The 19,412-nt window shown below is 34.5% G+C and overlaps 1 protein-coding gene across 1 annotated transcript in view; it reads left to right on the top strand.

Annotated features, from left to right (window-relative positions):
- The window catches only part of LOC136040643 (uncharacterized), a 76,962-nt gene that overhangs the window by 6,926 nt on the left and 50,624 nt on the right, over positions 1-19,412 (top strand). Inside the window, exons 2-4 of the mRNA XM_065724925.1 lie at positions 973-1,299; positions 4,335-4,752; positions 16,545-16,628. Coding sequence (XP_065580997.1) covers positions 973-1,299; positions 4,335-4,752; positions 16,545-16,628 — 829 coding nt within the window. The remainder of the gene's footprint in view (positions 1-972; positions 1,300-4,334; positions 4,753-16,544; positions 16,629-19,412) is intronic.

The following is a 19,412-nucleotide window of genomic DNA, read 5'->3' as shown; positions in this document are numbered from 1 at the left end:
TTCTTGGGCAGGGTCGGGATATTTAACAAGTACCACTTTACCAAATACACTTTACCAGGTCACAGGTATAAACAATGTAGATTGTCTTAAAGTTTTATTTCCAACAGAGACACTCTTGGGAGCCAACTACTCAAGCGAAGCCATTCTTCCATTCTCTTATTTCTACCCACCTCATTTTTCTCGATGCACGCTTAAAGTAAGACCATTCGGAAGGAAAAATGGGACAGGGGGATATCGGTTCCCATTAAGATTCAAAATGTCATAAAATATTTGCCAAGATGAAGGAGATTTTGGGTATATATAAGGTAGGTTAATGTACCCTTTGGTCCCCAACAGAAACTCTTATGGATCTAACCCTGCCTCACTGCCAGAAAAAGGTGAAATAGTGCATACTTGTTTTTTTTTTATAATGAAGGAAAAAAGTGGCCAGCCTAGTTGGGTTTCTGTTTAATGGTTTTCCCCCTCCCTCTTAGTTTATGGTTGCCCAAGCTGAAAATAGATAGTCAATTCTTAAAATCACTTATATTTAAATGTTGTTCATTGCCTAATTTTTTTAATCTTTCTTTTTATTATCTATTTTAGGTTCAATTTCTCATAAGGTAGAAAGAAGGGGATATTGAACAATCAGATAGGGGGCCAACCTGGCAAAAATTTGGCCTTTAGAGATAAATTATTTTTGAGCATGAACGGACAGCTGCAAATCAGTGGCGTCAACTCTCGGAAGTTTGGGGGGGGGGTGTGAGTTTGTTTTTTTTCAATTTTTTCAATAAAGGGGATTTTTTCATAACAATATCCTATGCGTGTGCCTGACCTTGGTAATAGGGGTTGCATTCAACCCGGAAAAAAAATGCTAGAAATTGACCCCAAAGTTTTGAGGAATTTTAACTAAACGGTTCAATTTTCCATTAGTTGATTTTTTTTTGCAAAATGCATACAATAAATAATTTGTTAATGTAAGCTTTTTAATTGCAGCTGAATTCTCAAGATATCTTAGAGGCAACAGAAACATTCGAAGATGTCACTGCCTTGTTTGAGGATTCACCAGTAGAAACTTCGTCTAAAGCACCCACAGTTCAATCCACAACAGAAGCCGCACCGAAAACCGCACATTCTCTGCCTACTAAAACAGAAATTACTACGCAGAAACCTGCTGAAACGAAAAGCAATACTACAGTAAAAAAAGAGCAACGAAACAGCAACACGACAATAAATAAAGAGGAACAAAGCAACACAACAGCATTAAGAAATCAAACCCGTCCAAAAAAAGAGGTGACGACACTTCTGACAAATTTAACAGATGTAAGTATGAGACATAATTATGACAAGGTATAAATTAAAAAAACTGGGTTAGTATGAGAAAGGCCATTAATTGTGGCAGAATTGCTTAACCCATACAATGGAACTGGTTTTTTAAGGTATATAAACGAGCCATGGCTTTTTTTTGTAAAGATCCTTTACATAACGTCTGTTGTTATTTTGGTGAACAAGGGTTAAACAAAGTAATCCTTTTCATTCGAGTATGTTTAGACAAATGTGAAAAATTAATAAAAATAAGAATGCGTATTCTTTTTGTCTATTTAATGTTAAAAAATTTAAAATATCTTTTCTTACAATTTTTTCTGTCTCGTTTTATTTTTTCTCAGAATTGACGGGAATGTGTTCTTTTTCTTAAACGGATGATGTCAGCTCAGGCTTACTCATGTTTTTGAGGGGACAATAATAAAAATTTTCAGTGGGGGGAGGTAGTAGCAAAATGAAAATTTAATATTTTATTCGAAAGTTTGAATAATAAGTGTCCAGAAATTCAAGGCGAATTAAGATTTTTTTGGGTGGGAAGTGAAGATTAACTGGATGTTCTCCTGTGTCAGTATAAAAACAAATATACATACTATTAATCTTTCTTCTGGTTTTCACCATTGATCCCCCTCTCAGAAGAGCTTAAAAAGTTGCTTCCCACAGACAAGAAGTCCATTGTCCGTGACCTCAAAATGCCATTAATTTTTGCTATTTTTATCCAAATTTGATTATATTTACATGAGTCTTCTAAATTACTGTTTTTCAAATATTTTGAAAAACGGGGCCTGATCAAATGGGCCGGGGGGGGGGGGGGTTAGGCTGGCCACCAAATATTTATTTGGCACCCTCTTTCCCTGCTTTTTTCTTTTTTTCGCTCTTTTTTTAGAATAAATTTGTCAATTATTGGCACCTTTTTCACACTGGACCCCCCCCCAAGATTTTGCTCATTGGTGCTCATGTCAGATGCCCCCCCCCCCAATATTTTGCTCTAGATCCGCCCCTGGATAGTGGACTCAGTTTCCTCGCCAAATTTCATCTGAGGCAACTGGATAACTCAAGTCTTTCCAGAAGTTGATGAATAAAAGGTATAAAGCCGAACTGACCAGCCATGACAAAAATAAAGACGACAAACGGATCTATGGCTAGTAAATAAAAACGGAGAGAACAAAAAAAGCCAACGATTATTCACCCGCATACAACAAGGCGTCTTCAGCGTAGAAGAGAAAAAGAAAAACCAAAAAATAGGTGCTAAAACTAGAGGAATATGACTAAAAAAATGTTTTTAGTTATATTCTTTTAGTTTTAGTTTCTAGTTTTTTTTCTTTCTTTTTTCTTCTACGCTGAAGGCACCTTGTTGCATACGGCTGAAATATTCGTTGGATTTTTTTGTTCTCTCTGTTTCCATTTACTGGCCATAGACCCATTTTTCGTCTTAAAATTCTTTTTTTTTACAAAAGTTGACCCTCATACAAACGAATTTGCAAACTATGCGATAGAAGAAAATCCTACTCAGTAATTGGCCTGACGTTAAAGGCAAACAATGATAAACAACCTCTCTCGATGTAAATATTGCAACAGTACTTCTCAGTTTTCTAAAACGTTTTCTAAACGTTATAGCTTAGGAAACTCAACTCTCAGTTTTCTACAATGTTTTCCAAACAACTCTCAGTTTTCTAAAAAACTTTTCAGTTTTCTAAAACGTGCAGTTCTTACTCTGCTCAAATAGTCATACTGATCTGAGGATCAATATAGTCATATGATGAAATAAGGATCTCTTTTACGGCCAGAGAAGATATACAAAATCAAATTCAGCTTTAAAATGAAAATCTCCGAATATTCCCTATTTCCTTATTTCCAATTTCTAGTTAAAAAAAAAAAATCCGCTTACCGTAAATTGTACCAGCAGCGCATCAGCCAACTCTTTAATCCCCGTGTTCTTTCCTCTAAGACTATCTTTAGTCTTTGGCTATCCATCAGCTTGAAGTTCCAAATCGATATTCTGGGATAATTTTTTTTCTTAATTTTAACATACTTCTTTATAGTAATGCAAAAAACCAAGTGATATTTCTAATAATGCTGTTTAATTCATTTTGTTGATAAATTACTTTGCATGCTGAGAGCATTCAAAGTGATCGGTGTGATCCTAGTCCTTTGCCCTGTTCCATATAAAGATTTATAAAGATTTTGACTACCCTTGAGGGAGACCGTTCCAGTTAAAGGCGCGGCAGAGAGCCAGTCCTTTTCTGACATAATCAGTTTTGGAAGTTTCGTGAAATAATTATGTTATAAATAATATTAGATTTAAATGTTAAATTAAATAAATGAATAATTAAAAAAAAGTGTTGGAGAGATAGAGAAAAAGTTTAGCTCAGGATAAATCCGAATATAAAAGACAATAGTAGAATTGAAATGACAGGCTCAAGAAAATAACTGTCAAGTTTAATCGTAGGCCATGAATATGGGTTCCTGTAAACAAAAGGCTACTAAAAATAGCAGTTTTCTTTAACTCATATAGCAGAGCAAGCAGATCAGTTGTGGATAAAGCAGCAACAAACGAAATAATAAAACTGAAAATTAATCTTAATTAATTTGTTAAACAGTAGGGTACCTTCACTTCGATTTAGAAATATTTACTTTTGAATAATAGCGGCAAAACTCAGAACACTAAAGTTTATTATTTGTGACATATCATCTTTTGAATTGATGCTACTTTTTTTGCTGAGAATTTTGTTTAAATGATTCTTCTTTTCTTTCTCTAGTTCTTTTTAAATGAAAAGAATATGCTTGGATTCCAAAAGCTTTTTAGATCTTTTTCTTCTGAAAAATATTTTAATTCTATTCACATCGAATCCGTCTTCCGCTTGTATAACGTTTCTCTATTGTTTCTACCTAGTCTAATTGCTTAATTATTACAAAAACAGAATTAATTTCCAAAAGGCAAAATTTAAGTTTGGAAAGGTTCTTGGCATCCTCGCAACTCAAGCTGTAGATACGTATGATATTAAGTATTTTTGTAAACCCTTCCCTTACTTTTTAAGGTGCAAAACGATTCACCGCTGCTTCGATATCGTTTCGATGATGATCCATCTTCCATTCGTCACTATAATATAAAAAATGAAGTACCAAAGCCAATACCTGCTCGATCGCCATCCGAACAACTACAGATAGACTCTAAAAAATATGAGTTTCCCCAGAAACCGAAGATAAATCGACCACTGGTGCCGGTGAAAGCTAATCCAACAACATCGACAACAGAAAAAACTATACCCAACTTCGCTCTGGCTAATCAGCATCGGTTTCCTATCAACAACTCTTTGGGGGATCATCAAAAGAGTAGCTCAAGTGAAGATCACCAAGCTATTGTTCATCAAGAGAACTATCCCTGGGGTAAATCTGGTCATCGATGGGAAAATGAAAGAAATGGAGTTAGGAGAAACAATATGTCAAGAGTTAATCGTAAGTATACTTTAATTGTCTTTAATATTGACGACGTAGGTCATATCTACCTAGAAAGAACCCCCCCTCCTAAGCATCGTCTTAGGCCACCAGCCCCCACACACATCCTAGTAATAATTTGGTTTCAAAAAAGAAGTCAGACAAGTAACCAGAAACCTAAAAAATACAGCAAATAACTTGAAAAAACTGAGATTGTCAGCCATACGGACGTACACTGAGGGAGTGGGAGGGGTAGCTTCGATACCCTTCCCCTCGTTTAATTCTCTATTTTCGATTTTATAGGTTCTTGCTAATAAAATCATTAGGTAATTTTTGCTATTGCCCCCCCCCCCCTGAAAAAAAAGAAAAAATAAAATCCTTGTGTATGTGCGAGGTAATAGTTTAAATAGTAAGAAGCCAGTTCCACTTAAGCAAAAAATAAATATAAGAATTAAGCAAGTGTGTAGGGAAGGCTTTCGAGACCGTACTCCCCTCAGCAAAATCTTGGATTTTCTCTCCCCAATACACCTCCCAACAAAAAAAAATCCTTCCCACTTTCCTTGTAAGAAGTTTAGATGTTGAACTCGGTAATTTATAGCAGAAGTTCGGTTATGTTTAATGCTTAAGAAAATATTGTTGAAGTTCACATAATATTTTACCTTAATCCAGAGAATCACGTGTCAAATGTGGTTGTGGAAGACAATTGTTATGGCGAATACTTCTTGTCGTATTATAACAATATTAAATAAAAAAAACTAGTTTTTTAACTGAAAGTAAGGAGCGACATTAAAACTTAAAACAAACAGAAATTACTCCGTATATGAAATGGGTTGTCCCCTCCACAATCCCTCGCTCTTTACGCTAAAGCTTTTAATTGTTTTAAAAAGTAGAATTGCGGCAAAGAGTCAAACTTTAGCGTAAAGAGCGAGGGATTGTGGAGGGAACAACCAATTTCATATACGGAGTAATTTCTGTTCGTTTTAAGTTTTAATGTCGCTTCTTACTTTCAGTTAAAAACTAGTTTTTTTTATTTAATTTCTGAACGTTTTTGAATTAATGCATGTTTGATTTTGGCTCTCCGCACATAAATTATTAAAATGAAATTTGTACATTAATTCTTTTTTTTGGCTAAATGGCTTTCTCTTTTTTCTGATCAGACGATTTTGAGAAATAAGGGGTGGGGAAGGAGGCCTAGTTGCCCTCCAATTTCTCGGTTACTTAAAAATCCAACTAGAACTTTTAATTTTTAACGAACCTTTTTATTAGTAAAAAATATACGTAACTTAAGAATTAACTTACGTACAGGCACGTACGCAGGAATTTTTTTCGGGGGGGGGGGCAAAACCTTCGAAACAGCAGATATAAAGTAGCACTTTTTTATTTAGTAATGCAAAAAGCAGGTATATTGGAAAATACAGATCCTGTAGTATTGTAGTAGATGGGGGGGGGGGGAAAGACTGAAGCCTCAACAGTATGTTTTAGGCTCAGGTTATGTTCATAGTGATTTAGAACCAGTGATTAATCTATTATATCCCACTGAAAGGGAAATTTAGGGTTAACAGTGCAATATGGATTCTGTGGGGGGGGGGGGGGTAGTTCTTTTATTGCAAAAACGTAGATTTTAATGAAAAATGATAGTTTCCCACTGAAAGGAAAATTTTAGGGTTAACAGTGCAATATGGATTCTGTGGGGGGGGGGTAGTTCTTTTATTGCAAAAACGTAGATTTTAATGAAAAATGATAGTTTCCAAAATTGATCCATTAAAAGCTGTACTTTATCCTGAATGGGGGGGGGATAAACGCCCTAATATATAGGATAATTCTATTTTGCTGTGGAAAGCAAACTCTCTTTACAAAAAAAAAATAACAGCACAATTGCTAATTACTTCAAAGAGGGTAAAAAGTTAGACAGAAAATGGGTTAATAATTGGGCAGTGACTTGACCGGATAATGGCATACTGTAAAATCCCCCAAAAAAGGCTTCACACATGTATCTAGATTCTTAATAAATATCCTACTTTTGCCAGAAATTCCAAGAAACCATGGGGAAATTAAACATTTCACAAAGTTTCGGGGGGGGCCGAAGGCCCCCACCCTGCGTACGTGCCAGCTTACGTAACACACTTTTATATTCTTATATTTTTATTATGTATACGAGGGGGTTTGTACCCTCGTCAATACCTCGCTCTTTACACTAAATCGTAAATTTTGTCCCAATTCTTTAAGAATAACCCCTGAATTAGAAAGACCGTAGAATAAAAGTTGAAATTACTAAAAATACTTTAGCATAAAGAGCGAGGTATTTATCTCCTCCTAAATACCTTACTCTTTATGCTAAAGTATTTTTAGAACCCCTCATATGCGTAATAATCTCTGTTGGTTTTACGTTTCAATGCTACTCCTAACTTTCAATTGAAAAAACGTTTTCTTGTTTATTTTTTCTTTGCTTTTTTATAGTAATGTTAGAAAATCCTGCGCCCTTTTCATTGAATTTTTCTTCCCCCATGACATATTCCTCGAAGGAAAGATCCTCCCACGTAGCCCATTCCCCTCAACCCCACCCCCAAACCAAAAAAATCCCCCTGAAAATGTCTATACACTTCCCAATAACCATTACTGTATGTAAACACTGGTCAAAGTTTGTAACTTGTAGCCCCTCCCCAGGGATTATGGGGGAGTAAGTCATTCCTAAAGACATAGTTTTTATGGTTTTGGACTATGTGGAACAAAATGACTATCTCAAAATTTTGATCCGTTGACTTTGGGAAGAAATGAGCGTGGGAGGGGGCCTAGGTGCCCTCCAATTTTTTTTGTCACTTAAAAAGGGCACTAGAAATTTTCATTTCCGTTAAAATGAGCCCTCTTGTGACATTCTAGGATCACTTGGTCGATACGATGACCCCTGGGAAAAAAAACAAACAAACAAATAAACACGCACCCGTGATTTGTCTTCTGGTGAAAAATACGAAATTCCACATTTTTGTAAAAAGGAGCTTGAAATTTTCGCTATAGGGTTCTCTTATACGCCGAATGCGATGGTGTGATTTTCGTTAAGATTCTATGACTTTTACGGGGTGTTTCCCCCCCTATTTTCCAAAATAAGGCAAATTTTCTCAGGCTCGTAACTTTTGATGACAAAGACTAAGTTTGATGAAACTTATGTATTTAGAATCAGCATAAAAATCTAATTCTTTTGATGTATCTTTCAGCATCTACCGTTTTTTAGATTTTCGATTACTATTGAGCCGGGTCGCTCCTTACTACAGTTCGTTACCACGAACTGTTTGATAAATAGTTGAAATTACTAAAAATAATTTAGCGTAAAGAGCGAGGCATTACGAGGAGGTAAACCCCTCATATGCGTAAGAATTTCTGCTCGTCTTAAGTATTAATGCTGCTCCTCACTTTCAGTAGAAAAAACTTTTCATATTTGTTTTTTCATTGTTTTTTAAATAATGCTAGAAAATCCTGCACCCCCTCTATTGAAAGTCTCTTCCCCCATGAGAAGTTCCTCCATGGAAAGATCCTCCCGCGTAACCCCCCCCCCCCCTCAACTCTCCCCCCAAACCAAAAAAATCCCCCTTAAAACGTCTGTACACTTCCCAGTAACCATTACTATATGTAAACACAGGTCAAAGTTTGTAACTTGCAGCCCCTCCTACGGGGACTGCGGGGGAGTAAGTCGTCCCCAAATACATAGTTATTAGGTTTTTCGACTACGGTGAAAATAAATGGCTTTGGAAAAAATGAGCGTGGGAGGGGGCCTAGGTGCCCTCCAATTTTTTGGTCACTTAAAAAGGGCACTAGAACTTTTCATTTCCGTTAGAATAAGCCCTTTCGCGACATTCTAGGACCACTGAGTCGATACGATCCCCCCTGGGAAAAAAACAACAAAAAAACAAATAAACACGCATCTGTGATTTGTCTTCTGGCAAAAAAAAATGCGAAGTTTCACATTTTTATAGGTAGGAGCTTGAAACTTCTACAACAAGGTTCTCTGATACGTTGAATCTGATGGTGTGATTTTCGTTAAGATCGTATGACTTTTAGAGGGTATTTCCCCCTATTTTCTAAAATAGGCAAATTTTCGCAGGCTCGTAACTTTTGACGGGTAAGACTAATCTTGATGAAATTTATATATTTAAAATCAGCATTAAAATTCGGTTCTTTTGATGTAACTATTGGCATCAAAATTTCATTTTTTAGAGTTTTGGTTACTATTGAACCGGGTCGCTCCTTACTACAGTTCGTTACCACGAACTGTTTGATATATTTTATATTTTAGCAGAATTTAATGTATGTTAAAGCCTATAAATTTAATACTATTATCAAGCCACAAAAAAAGAATTTTACTTAAACAATAGAACACAAATTTCCCCATGCTCTTTCAGTATCTGATTCATTTGTTTCTTTAAAAAATGGAAATCAATTACCTTTATATATTATACGACAATTTTAGACATAATTTTCATATCATTCTCGTTTGAAATTTATGTGCGTCTTGAAGTAATTTTCTGGGTTTAAATGCCTGACTTAAATGTTTTAGTGTTGAATACTTGTATAAAATTTGTAAATATTTTGCTTTAAATTTACAACTATAATAAATATTTTAAGTAATTCATATAATCCTTTGGAATTATCTTGAGTAAATACAAGTTTAGAATTTAGACTAGAAAGTTCAAGGGATAGCAGGCTCCCTTAGCCTTTGTTCATTTTAAGGATTAATTTTGCTAATAACTATCATTTGAATGAACCTTTTTTTTATCTAACTTGCAGAATATGAAATATCGTTTATTAAACTATTAAATATGGATTTATGGTATAAGTTTCTTCGGAAATGTCAAGATATCTCTTCTCCATATTAAGGTCCCCTTGGTCCAGTGTACTTACCGTAAAAGATATGGAGTCTTGATAGCCTTGGGATACAAAATATTTTTAGATTTATCTCGCTACTTAGCCGTATCAATAACCTACACAGTCCTATACGATCTACTAATGCGGACACTTTCAGTCCCATCGGAAACATGCCAATCTTAATTTCCCCCTTCTGAACCATGCCTAAAGTCACATTTCAAGATGCAACAAGCTCCACAACCACTCCTTAAAAGTTTCATTTTAGTCCCTCCCATGGGACTCCCTGCTCCCCTGGTATTGTAGATGCGCTATTTTGATAGCCTGGGTACAAGTAACTATCATTTATTTTACCGTGGATATCTGTGAAGTTCAGCGGGGGGCCTATAGTACACTCACTTGTAGGCTAATCGAGAGTTTTTTTTTTATCTGGTCATCCTTCCACCTAAGAACACAATTTTTATATCCCTTGCCCCTGCACTTCCTTCATTCTTAACTTTTTAGATTAGTTTCTAAGCCGTTTCGGCGATATTGCTGATGCGCCCTTTTCTATTGCTATCTATCTGTAAAAAATGGACAACTTTACTTAATTTACGGTCATTGCCCCCTCCGGCTATGGGGGGTTTAAATACCATGGAGGCATACTTATTAGCGCTTTCGACATTTCCGAACAAATATTATTATCTCAAGAGTTCTGATCCGATACCATTGTAGGACGGGGGGCTGCGAAGGGGCCAAAAACAGCATGCAGGTTGGTTCCTCTTCGATCACTTGTTCCCTTATAAAGGCCATCAAATGAGCTCCCTCTATGCAAAGTAGTCAGAGAGAGAATAAGAAAATATATTGCAGTCACGTGGTTCTTTCCCAATACTCTGTACGGATTTAGTCACTAAATAAAATCATTCATTCATTCATGGTTCTTTCCCAAGGCAATGAAAGAACAATTCCACTGATTCTCACTTTATGCCTAAATAGATTTTTTGCGGACTGAGGATCACCCTGCGGTGGCTACAAAGTTCGCATAAATCAAAGTAAAAACTGCTCAAGTTTATACATTGGGATAGGGGGTAAATTACCCCCTACTTCAATGATTCCACCACTAATATAAGAGTATTTTGAAGCCTCGTCTGGAGTGGTAGCATTAAGGGCTATGAAGAATCTACATGTTTGAAAGCTTGTGCAATAAGTACGAAGAGCAGATGCCACCTTGTCTTAACTCGTTCATAATACAATTAGAAGAAAGCACACCGAATGTTTTCTTTCCTTTGTTATTAGATACAAATGATTAGAAGAAATCGCGCCTTTCTCTTCCTCCAAACCAATAGCCATTCGGAACGGGAAACCGGGTATACTAACTTAATTAAGTAAAATCTAGACTGAAGGGTTAGAATTCAAGTTCTATTAAACCTTACTGACAACGCATGGAGGGGGGGGTCAATCTGTGATATTGCCAATAAGAAACTCACAACAGCATGACTGTTGAGGCGAATTCCAAAATAAATTTATATTTTGTTTCTAATTTACTCTTAGCTAAAGGCGTTTCACGTAACCAACGATGCTTAATGGATTTTAAGAAACACCAAACGGTATTTGTGTATTATTCAGAACACACTCAATAAGTGAAGTTAGGTTCTTTCGTGAAACATACTACGATGCAGGTACATTTTATGAGAAAATCCAGTTTCATAGCCACAAAGACAACTCAATTTAGTTTGCCACGCATTGTGATAGAAGATAGTGTCTGAACATGGATTTTGAAATTAAGATTTGGGATTTGCCAAAGACCGAAGAGGCAATTATATTTTTCGTCAATGGACACAACATGACTTTATACTTTTACGAGAAGGAACGCATAGTGATAGAAGATACCTAACTTCACTTATTGAGTGTGTTCTAAATAATACACAAGTACCCTCGATCGCACCGCTGGCGCCAGACATCATACAGACGCCTTAATGTGTAAGTGCCTTAAGGGTGGGTACTCATTGAAAGATCATCAAAACGCAACACTATTGACTCTCATAAAATAAGAAGGAATGAAACAGGAAACGATGCACAAAGAACTCATCTATCAATTAACTTTATTACTTTTGTTGTCTGCATGAAAACGTTATTAATCCTAGAGAAAATAACCTGCAAACGGTCTGCAAACAAAGGGTATTGTGAGTATTTTCAAAAGCAAAGATGTATAATTAGACGTCATTATGGATTGTATAAAAGATACAAGAGTCCTTTTTGTACTATATTTGCTACTGAAATGTTTATGTCACGAAAGCTATCTAGCACAGCGCCCTAAGCCTTGCTTCTGGCAGATGTCACTCAACCTCAAAGAATGCAAGATTTTTTCCCTTTTTTACTATGCAAAAACAGTACAATAGGAAAATACAAGTACACAGATGATAGATTCTAACTGAGAGAGTTCAAACCGAGCGGAATCTTCTCACTCCGGAACCCTATATTTTTTTTTCTGATTTCTGGGCAGTTTTTATTCCAACTGTAAAATAAAATTTTATTTTAATTGTTTGCCCACCCTCCGCTGGAAAAAAGTTCCTCTGCGTGCGCCTGGTTCCTAAATATAGAATTTTTGGTACTTGTCGGGTATTGGAAACACGCCCAAGTATTACGCTCGAACCGACTTAGATGTAACGCTTAGGTTACATCTGAGAAAACCGGTTTCATAGCGATAAACAAGTGATGGATTATAAAATAAATTAGGTTTCGACAAAATCAATTGGACTTGCATAATTTAGGCTATATATTCGCACATTAGGGGCAAGGGTGGAGGCTAGGTTACGTTACGTTAGGTTAGGCTAGGTTTCCATAAGTTTCCTTTCATAATGAACTCCCTACCACTCAAGTTGTTCATGCATTGAAACGTTGTAAATCGTTTTTTTCCGCTAGTTTCTTTAACTGAACGTGAGAAACGACAAAAATAAGTGAAAAACTAGGTAAGAAATACATTGTTTGGGCTATATATTTGCACATTGGGAGGGGGATAAAGCATTCGGACTATGTGAAGTCAGAAAACAATTCTTACTTCATAATTTCAGAATAATTGCAGCTAACCCATTTTGCATGAGGCCCCGCTGTACTTTACCCCACCCTCTCATAATGTACAAATATATAGCCTAAGTTTGTTTATAAAGTATTGCATTTTTATCATACCTAGGTATATTTTTTATTAGGATTAACCTAACTTCGCTTCTTGAGCGGTATTATCTAGCTTATAGAAACAAAACTTTAATTGAATTAAGAAATTAAAAATTGGGAAATTAAAAATCAGTTCTATTGTACCCGGGCTGGGCCTCAATTGGACCTAAAATCCGCGAAGCATCTTGCAAATTTTGGTACTCAGGAAGATTAAGGTTATCTAAAGCCGGGGACGGCAGGTGCTAATTTCAGAGCTCCAAAAAACAAAGGAAGTTACAAGGAAAGTTAACTAAGAAGAACATTTCGCTTTACCTCCGTCAATGCCCCCGTCCTTCTAGACCCTAGGAAGATTAAAGGTATCTAAAATGGGGGATGTGGCTGCTAATTTTGAAGCTCAGAAAAATCAGTAAAATGACAAAGTTTCGTGATGGTAAATCTGGTGGGTAACACAGGATCCTTATTATCTAAAACCAGTTTTCCTGGGAAAAGTAAATCAATAATATAGAAGGAGGAAAACTGAGAATCCCTTTTTAATTTACCTCCGTCACCCCCTCCTTCTTGCTCCCGGACCTCAAAATATGAAGTCGGTAGAAGAAAAACTTCTTTTTTGCTATACAGCACCAATGAAAGTAAAACAGTTCAAAATAGGGATGATACCTTTTTATTGACAGTGAATAGGTATAAAATTATTTAACTGGATATTTCGAACACATATACAGTGTTCATTATCAGCAGTAAAACTAAAAGACATGAATAAAAATAAACAAAATTTATACCTAATAAACTAATTACACATAGTTTATTGCTCTTATTTTTTTATATGTGTTCGATATATCCAGTTAAATAATTTTATATCTATTCACTGTCAATAAAAAGGTATCATCCCTATTTTGAACTGTTTTACTTTCGTCATGGAAAGGTAGTGTGGTCTTCGAAGTTATCTACAGTACCAATGGTTATTCTAACCGAGAGTAAATACAGGGAAAAAACCCTAGGCCCTAACCCTCGAAATCTCGATATAACGGAATATGTAATTAAATAAATATACTTATCAAGGAGCACATGGAGCTCCTTATATAAATGGTAATATAATTTGGTTTGCGACGATGACGAGTGGTGTGACTCTGTCAGCTTCGTCTAAGTCTGCAACTGGGTGCCAAGAGAAATCAAAGGAAAGTATGCAGGATGGTTATGTGAAAGCGCAGAATAGCGGGCCCCCAACCCTCATGGTCCTTTCTGCCTGAAGGGGCAACAAACAGAGATCAGCACTACCGGTTTGGACCCTAAAGTGTGGTACTGCATTTTATACTTTTTTCCTTTTCTTTAAAGACTGTTATTTGGCATAGATTTAACTTTAACCGTTTCAACTATTTTATTTATTCCATGTAAAACTACAAAAAAAACCTTAACCCTAACAGAGAGCAGAGCTCGCAAAGTTGAATATATAAATAGTTGAACATATCGTAAATAAAACAATACTTCACGTAATAAACAAAATAAGAACCAAAATTAAATTGGTTAACAAAAAAACATAAAACAAACATAAGAAATAAAGAAACGTTTATTAGGAGGGGTTAAGAAGACTACTCTAATTTGGATACACTAAATGAGTACCCAAAAAAAGAAATATATAATAGGTTTTAGTATTCCATCACCTTTGATCAGCAAGTAAAATTTAACACATTCTTTAATATCAGCTAAGATTTTCCTCCTACTTACCTCATTTCCTCATTTTTTACCTCATTTCCTACTACTAGCTACTTCTCATTTCTTGTTTGATGGAGTCTTCGTAGTTACTTTCATCTCCAAGTTGAGCCTAAAGACATTCCCTAGTGCAAGGTGGTAGAGAGCCAAGACATGACACAAGGAATGTATTCATTTATGTCCCCCACCTTTTTCTTATAGCCCAACCCTAAATCTTTATAGTAAAGTTTAAATCTCTTAGTTTGTCCTGACAAATATAAGAATAGTTAAGACTGAGTATAACACCAGCATTTCTAAAGGCTCGCTTTAGGTGGTGTAATACCGTTCTACACTTTGGAAAGCTTATACTCAAACTATAGAAAGCAGGGTCTTAATCTTTGCCTTGTTCTAACTTATTTATAAGAGGATTAGAAGAGACTATGTCATTTTCCCCTAATTAGATGATTAATCATTTGAAGATTAGAAGAGGTCATGTTATACTATCCTATGTAAACGCCTACAGCAATATAAAGATGATATCACCAAAGCTCTGAATTGTAATATTACTTCTGTTTCTTTTGATTCTGCTTTAAGCAGCCATGTTTTCGAAAATCCTAGCCACAAAATACTTTTTGAAGAATTTGCCATTATTAGTAATGATCTAGGCATAAAGCAAGCAGTTCGAGAAGCAATTGAAATCAGACTTAAGATTAATAATAATATTTCTTAAATAAGGATTTAGTAGAATATTCACAGAATGCTCTATGTACAAATTTAATTGAAAATGACCTTACGAAATATTATGAATTACCAATAGATATTAACACAGAACCTGTCAGAAAGAGACCTATAAGATCAGCAGCGAGTAAAGCTAGGCTGCCATTAAAAACGTCTTTTTAAGTCGTTTTCTTTCATTTCAATGAATTGCCTCGTTTCATAATAATTTATTTATCAGTCTTGGTTGAACTGCGCTGAGGTAAGGCTGCTGGGACTGTTTTGAAAACTGTTCATTTTAGTTTTATTCATTTTATCCTTTTGTAAGTTTTTTTTTTTTTTGTATTGCTGAGTACGGACCTTGGACATAGGGCCGAAATATTCATTCTATTTTGTTTCCCACTGTCTAAAAAAAATTCACTATCCTTTAGTCGCTATGAATATTAGTCGCTTGTATGAATAATATGAATTTAGTCGCTTATGAATAAGTCGCTCCGGTCGATCTCTGTCATGTTCTATACCTGGTTTCTTTCTGGGACATTTTTACCAATCTGATAAAATAGAAATGAGGAGGGCTTATCTCAAATATTTAAAGTTTTATATTTGGGATCCTCCTTGGGCTAAGAATGGTAGACTGCGTTCGAGATAAAGCTTGCCAGATCCTCTTGATACTCGGAATAAGCTTTTTGCTAAGCTTTAAGGAAGTTATTCGAACCACCCATGCAAGGATTTTTTGTTTTAATGGTAGTTTGCTCATTTTCCACCCTGAGTTATTATCATTTCTAGATATTATTTATTTGCATGATTCATCTAAAGAAGTTGAACAACCTTGGAGTGGCTTACTTTTCCGAAATATTTGGTTTATTCGAGCTTTAGTTTGTTCGTATTTGCTCCTGTTATTGTAATTTTATTTTCTTTTTTCTCTCTGCTATACTCCATCGCCATGCCCTGCATTTTTGATGAATTATAAAATAAATTCATTGTTTAAAGTAGCCAAGTTATTTAAATACTGAGTTAGATTAATCATTTGGAGCAAAATTCAAGAGACGTGTAAAAATTAGTTAGGACAAATTAAAAAAAGCAACAATAAGAGGTTCTTAACCTGCATCTATATGAGCTTGTAGCTTTTGAATTTTAATAGTTGCATTATTTTCGCAATAGATTACAAAAAAGTCTATGTCAGCTTCAATTATGGGTCTCTAGCTTACTTGAACGGTCCAATTAACTCCATAATTCACACTAAGGCTGGATTTACAACGAAAATAACGGCAAAAATTAACCACTGATCTTGTACCTTTGACATTGAGAGCAAATGTCACAGTTTGACTATACCCCTAACGGGTAGAACGTAAATTTATGGACTTTCCTCGTGAGAAAATAGTAAAAGACTACTAATTTGTATACTTTTTTTTCAGATTTGGAAGCACAATGCCAGGATGATTTCATGAAAATTCGAGTGAATTTCAATGGCTCGTTTGATGGAATGATCTATTCTGCAGGTAACAGTAGGCCCTACATGCAAATATTTGAATTTTTTAATATTATTTTATATTTATATTATATTATATATTATATATATTATATTATATATTATTATATTATATTATATTATAATATATTATTATATATAATATATTATATTATAATATATTATATTATATATTATATATATATTATATTATATATATATATATATATTATGTTATATATTATATATATTATATGTTATATTTATATTTATATTATTTTATACTTTATATTTAATTTTAATATTATTAATAATAATTTTTTTTTAAATAGTTATTTCAATAGTAGGCTATAACAAATATTTCAATATTTGCAATATAATGCAAATATTTGCAAGTATTTGCAAACAGTTGCAAATATTTCAATAATATAACAAATAGTCAAATAGTTGCATGTTTGAATTGAGAGAATAGTTTAAAAGAATATCTCTTGCGTCATCAAACAGGCATCCGCCGAGGGAAGAGAAACTACACCCTCTCCCTGGAATTTCAGAATTGTATCGATTATTTCGTAATTCCTTAAGTCTTTCATATAATTTAATTTTTGCTTGGATTTTTTCAAACATAAATCTTCCCTCTTATATGAATACTTTTGTATATTCCTGATTTACGGAGGCTCCACAAGTAATTTCTAATGAATTAGGGGGCTTACTGTTCATTAGTATTAAGTATATGTTTAAAATAATCACGCGGAATCGAAAATCAACAAAATACTGGATTATTCAGATATTTATCACTGTCTAGGTAAATTAAATACCATGTTTATGCAAGGGAATTGGAGTTTTTCCGTCCCCAATTTCCCCCGAAAATTAATATTTCTGATGTACAAACTTATAAAAAACCCGGAAGTTATTGCTTTGCTCTTCTGTCTTCTTTTAATTAATTGAAGTTCCTGAATTTGTTAAATTCATCTTAATCTGTAACTTCCCCGTTGTTCCTCGCGTTGTTCAATTGCATGAGCAAAAATATAAGAAAATGAAAAAAATATGTATAAGCACAAGTCCAATTTCCTATGCCCCAATTCCTAAAAAAAACCCATCCCTTTCCCAAAATGATTGTCCGACTTGTAAAAACGTAACAAAATGCATACAAAAAAATTTGATGCGTTTTTACAGTAGTTTCTTGTACTCTCCCCCCTAAAATTACCCCCACCAGAATAAAAATACTGGATACGTTCCTGTAAAGGTAACAAATATTTATGACCAATATTTAGAGAGTCCAGTTGAAAAGCCTTTAATTGTCCAAGACAGAGGGAAATGCAGAGGAAAACTAGATGCAACTCAATTTATTCTTTTTGTTACTCAATCACAGCAATGTTCCCTAAAATATCTAAAGTACAAAGGACATTAAAATAAAAAAGAATCTTCCCTGGACCCATTGTAGGTCTGTGACTGAAAACTGTCACTTTTCATGATTTTCCTTTGGTTGTTTAAAAATTGTGAATTTTTTTGGGCAGCTCTATCGTTAGCGTTGACCCATTTATATAAATTTATCCAAAGGCTTTTTCCACAAAAAATTTTTCAATGAAAAATAAAAAAACATATTTAGCCAAAAATGGCCAGAAATAAAGCCAAAAAATCTTCCAATTGTAAAACTACCCCAAAATTATTATTAATAAATAAATGAAACTCAAAACAAGGAGAAAATACAATAAATAGCCAAGTCAAAGTCAAAACGAGTAGAAATTATCATGAATTGGGCTGATAACCCCCATGCCTTCTAAAGACCAGAAACATAATTTGAACTTTACTGAATAAAAGAACAGATGACCGTAGGTTGTCAGTTTAATTGACATATATTGTTATTTATTACTTGGAGTTTTGAAAATTCTGTATTTATGAAAGTAAAAAAAAGTGAAAATATTTGAAACGTATTTTGTTTTCATTAAAACGCAAATTACGTCCTCATAATTTGCGTTCTTTTAAAACGTTCTAGGAGAAGTAGCACCTTTGAGTTTCTTCACCATCCCTTTTAACACATGCTGAAAGTTTCAGCTTAATACCATCAACCGTTCCTGAATCATTTCTGATGAGCCCGCTTGACAACCTGTGTTTTCATAGCGTGTTTTTCAATTAGTTCCATACAGTTTTTGTACATTCCAAATTCTTCTCCTTGACGTCCTTAGTTTTGATAGCAGTAGTAGTAGTAAGTAATAGCAGAAGTAAAATGAGTTGTAGTATCCTAAGCTTTAGTAGCAGTAGTAGTAATTGAAGTACTAGTAATATTAACAGTAATAGTAGTATCAGTAGAAGCAGTAGAATTAGGATACAAATATTTTCTTTTGGTTAGTTCAACATCCCTCACAGCAAGCCCTGTTAGTTTCAACTTTACAAACCAAACTGTTCCTAAGATATTGCTGTTACACCCTTTTAACAACCTGCATACAGATGGCACGTTGTGATGCAGTTCACCTTCTCCCTAAAAATTGCTTGAAAATTTCACCTTCATGCCCTTAGGCATAGTTGTAATAGTAGTCACAGTAGTAGTATTGATATTACTAGCAATAGTATTGAATAGCGGTAGTACTACTTGCAGCGATAGTATTAACTTATTGCCTTATAAAGTCCTGGAAGTTTCAATTTAATACTAATAGCCACGATTCTGAATATCGATATCGATATGTCCATATATCGTACCGAATATCAATATTAAAAACAATATTATTTCGTTGTTTTTTTTTTGTTTCTTCTGGTGAACATTCAGCAGAAAAGATCCAACAGAATTTTTTTTTTTCGTAAATGGTCGAGAAGATGAATA

Source organism: Artemia franciscana, chromosome 21 (assembly GCF_032884065.1).
Source record: "Artemia franciscana chromosome 21, ASM3288406v1, whole genome shotgun sequence".
Lineage (NCBI taxonomy): Eukaryota > Metazoa > Arthropoda > Branchiopoda > Anostraca > Artemiidae > Artemia > Artemia franciscana.
This window is presented reverse-complemented; position numbering and strand designations above follow the sequence as displayed.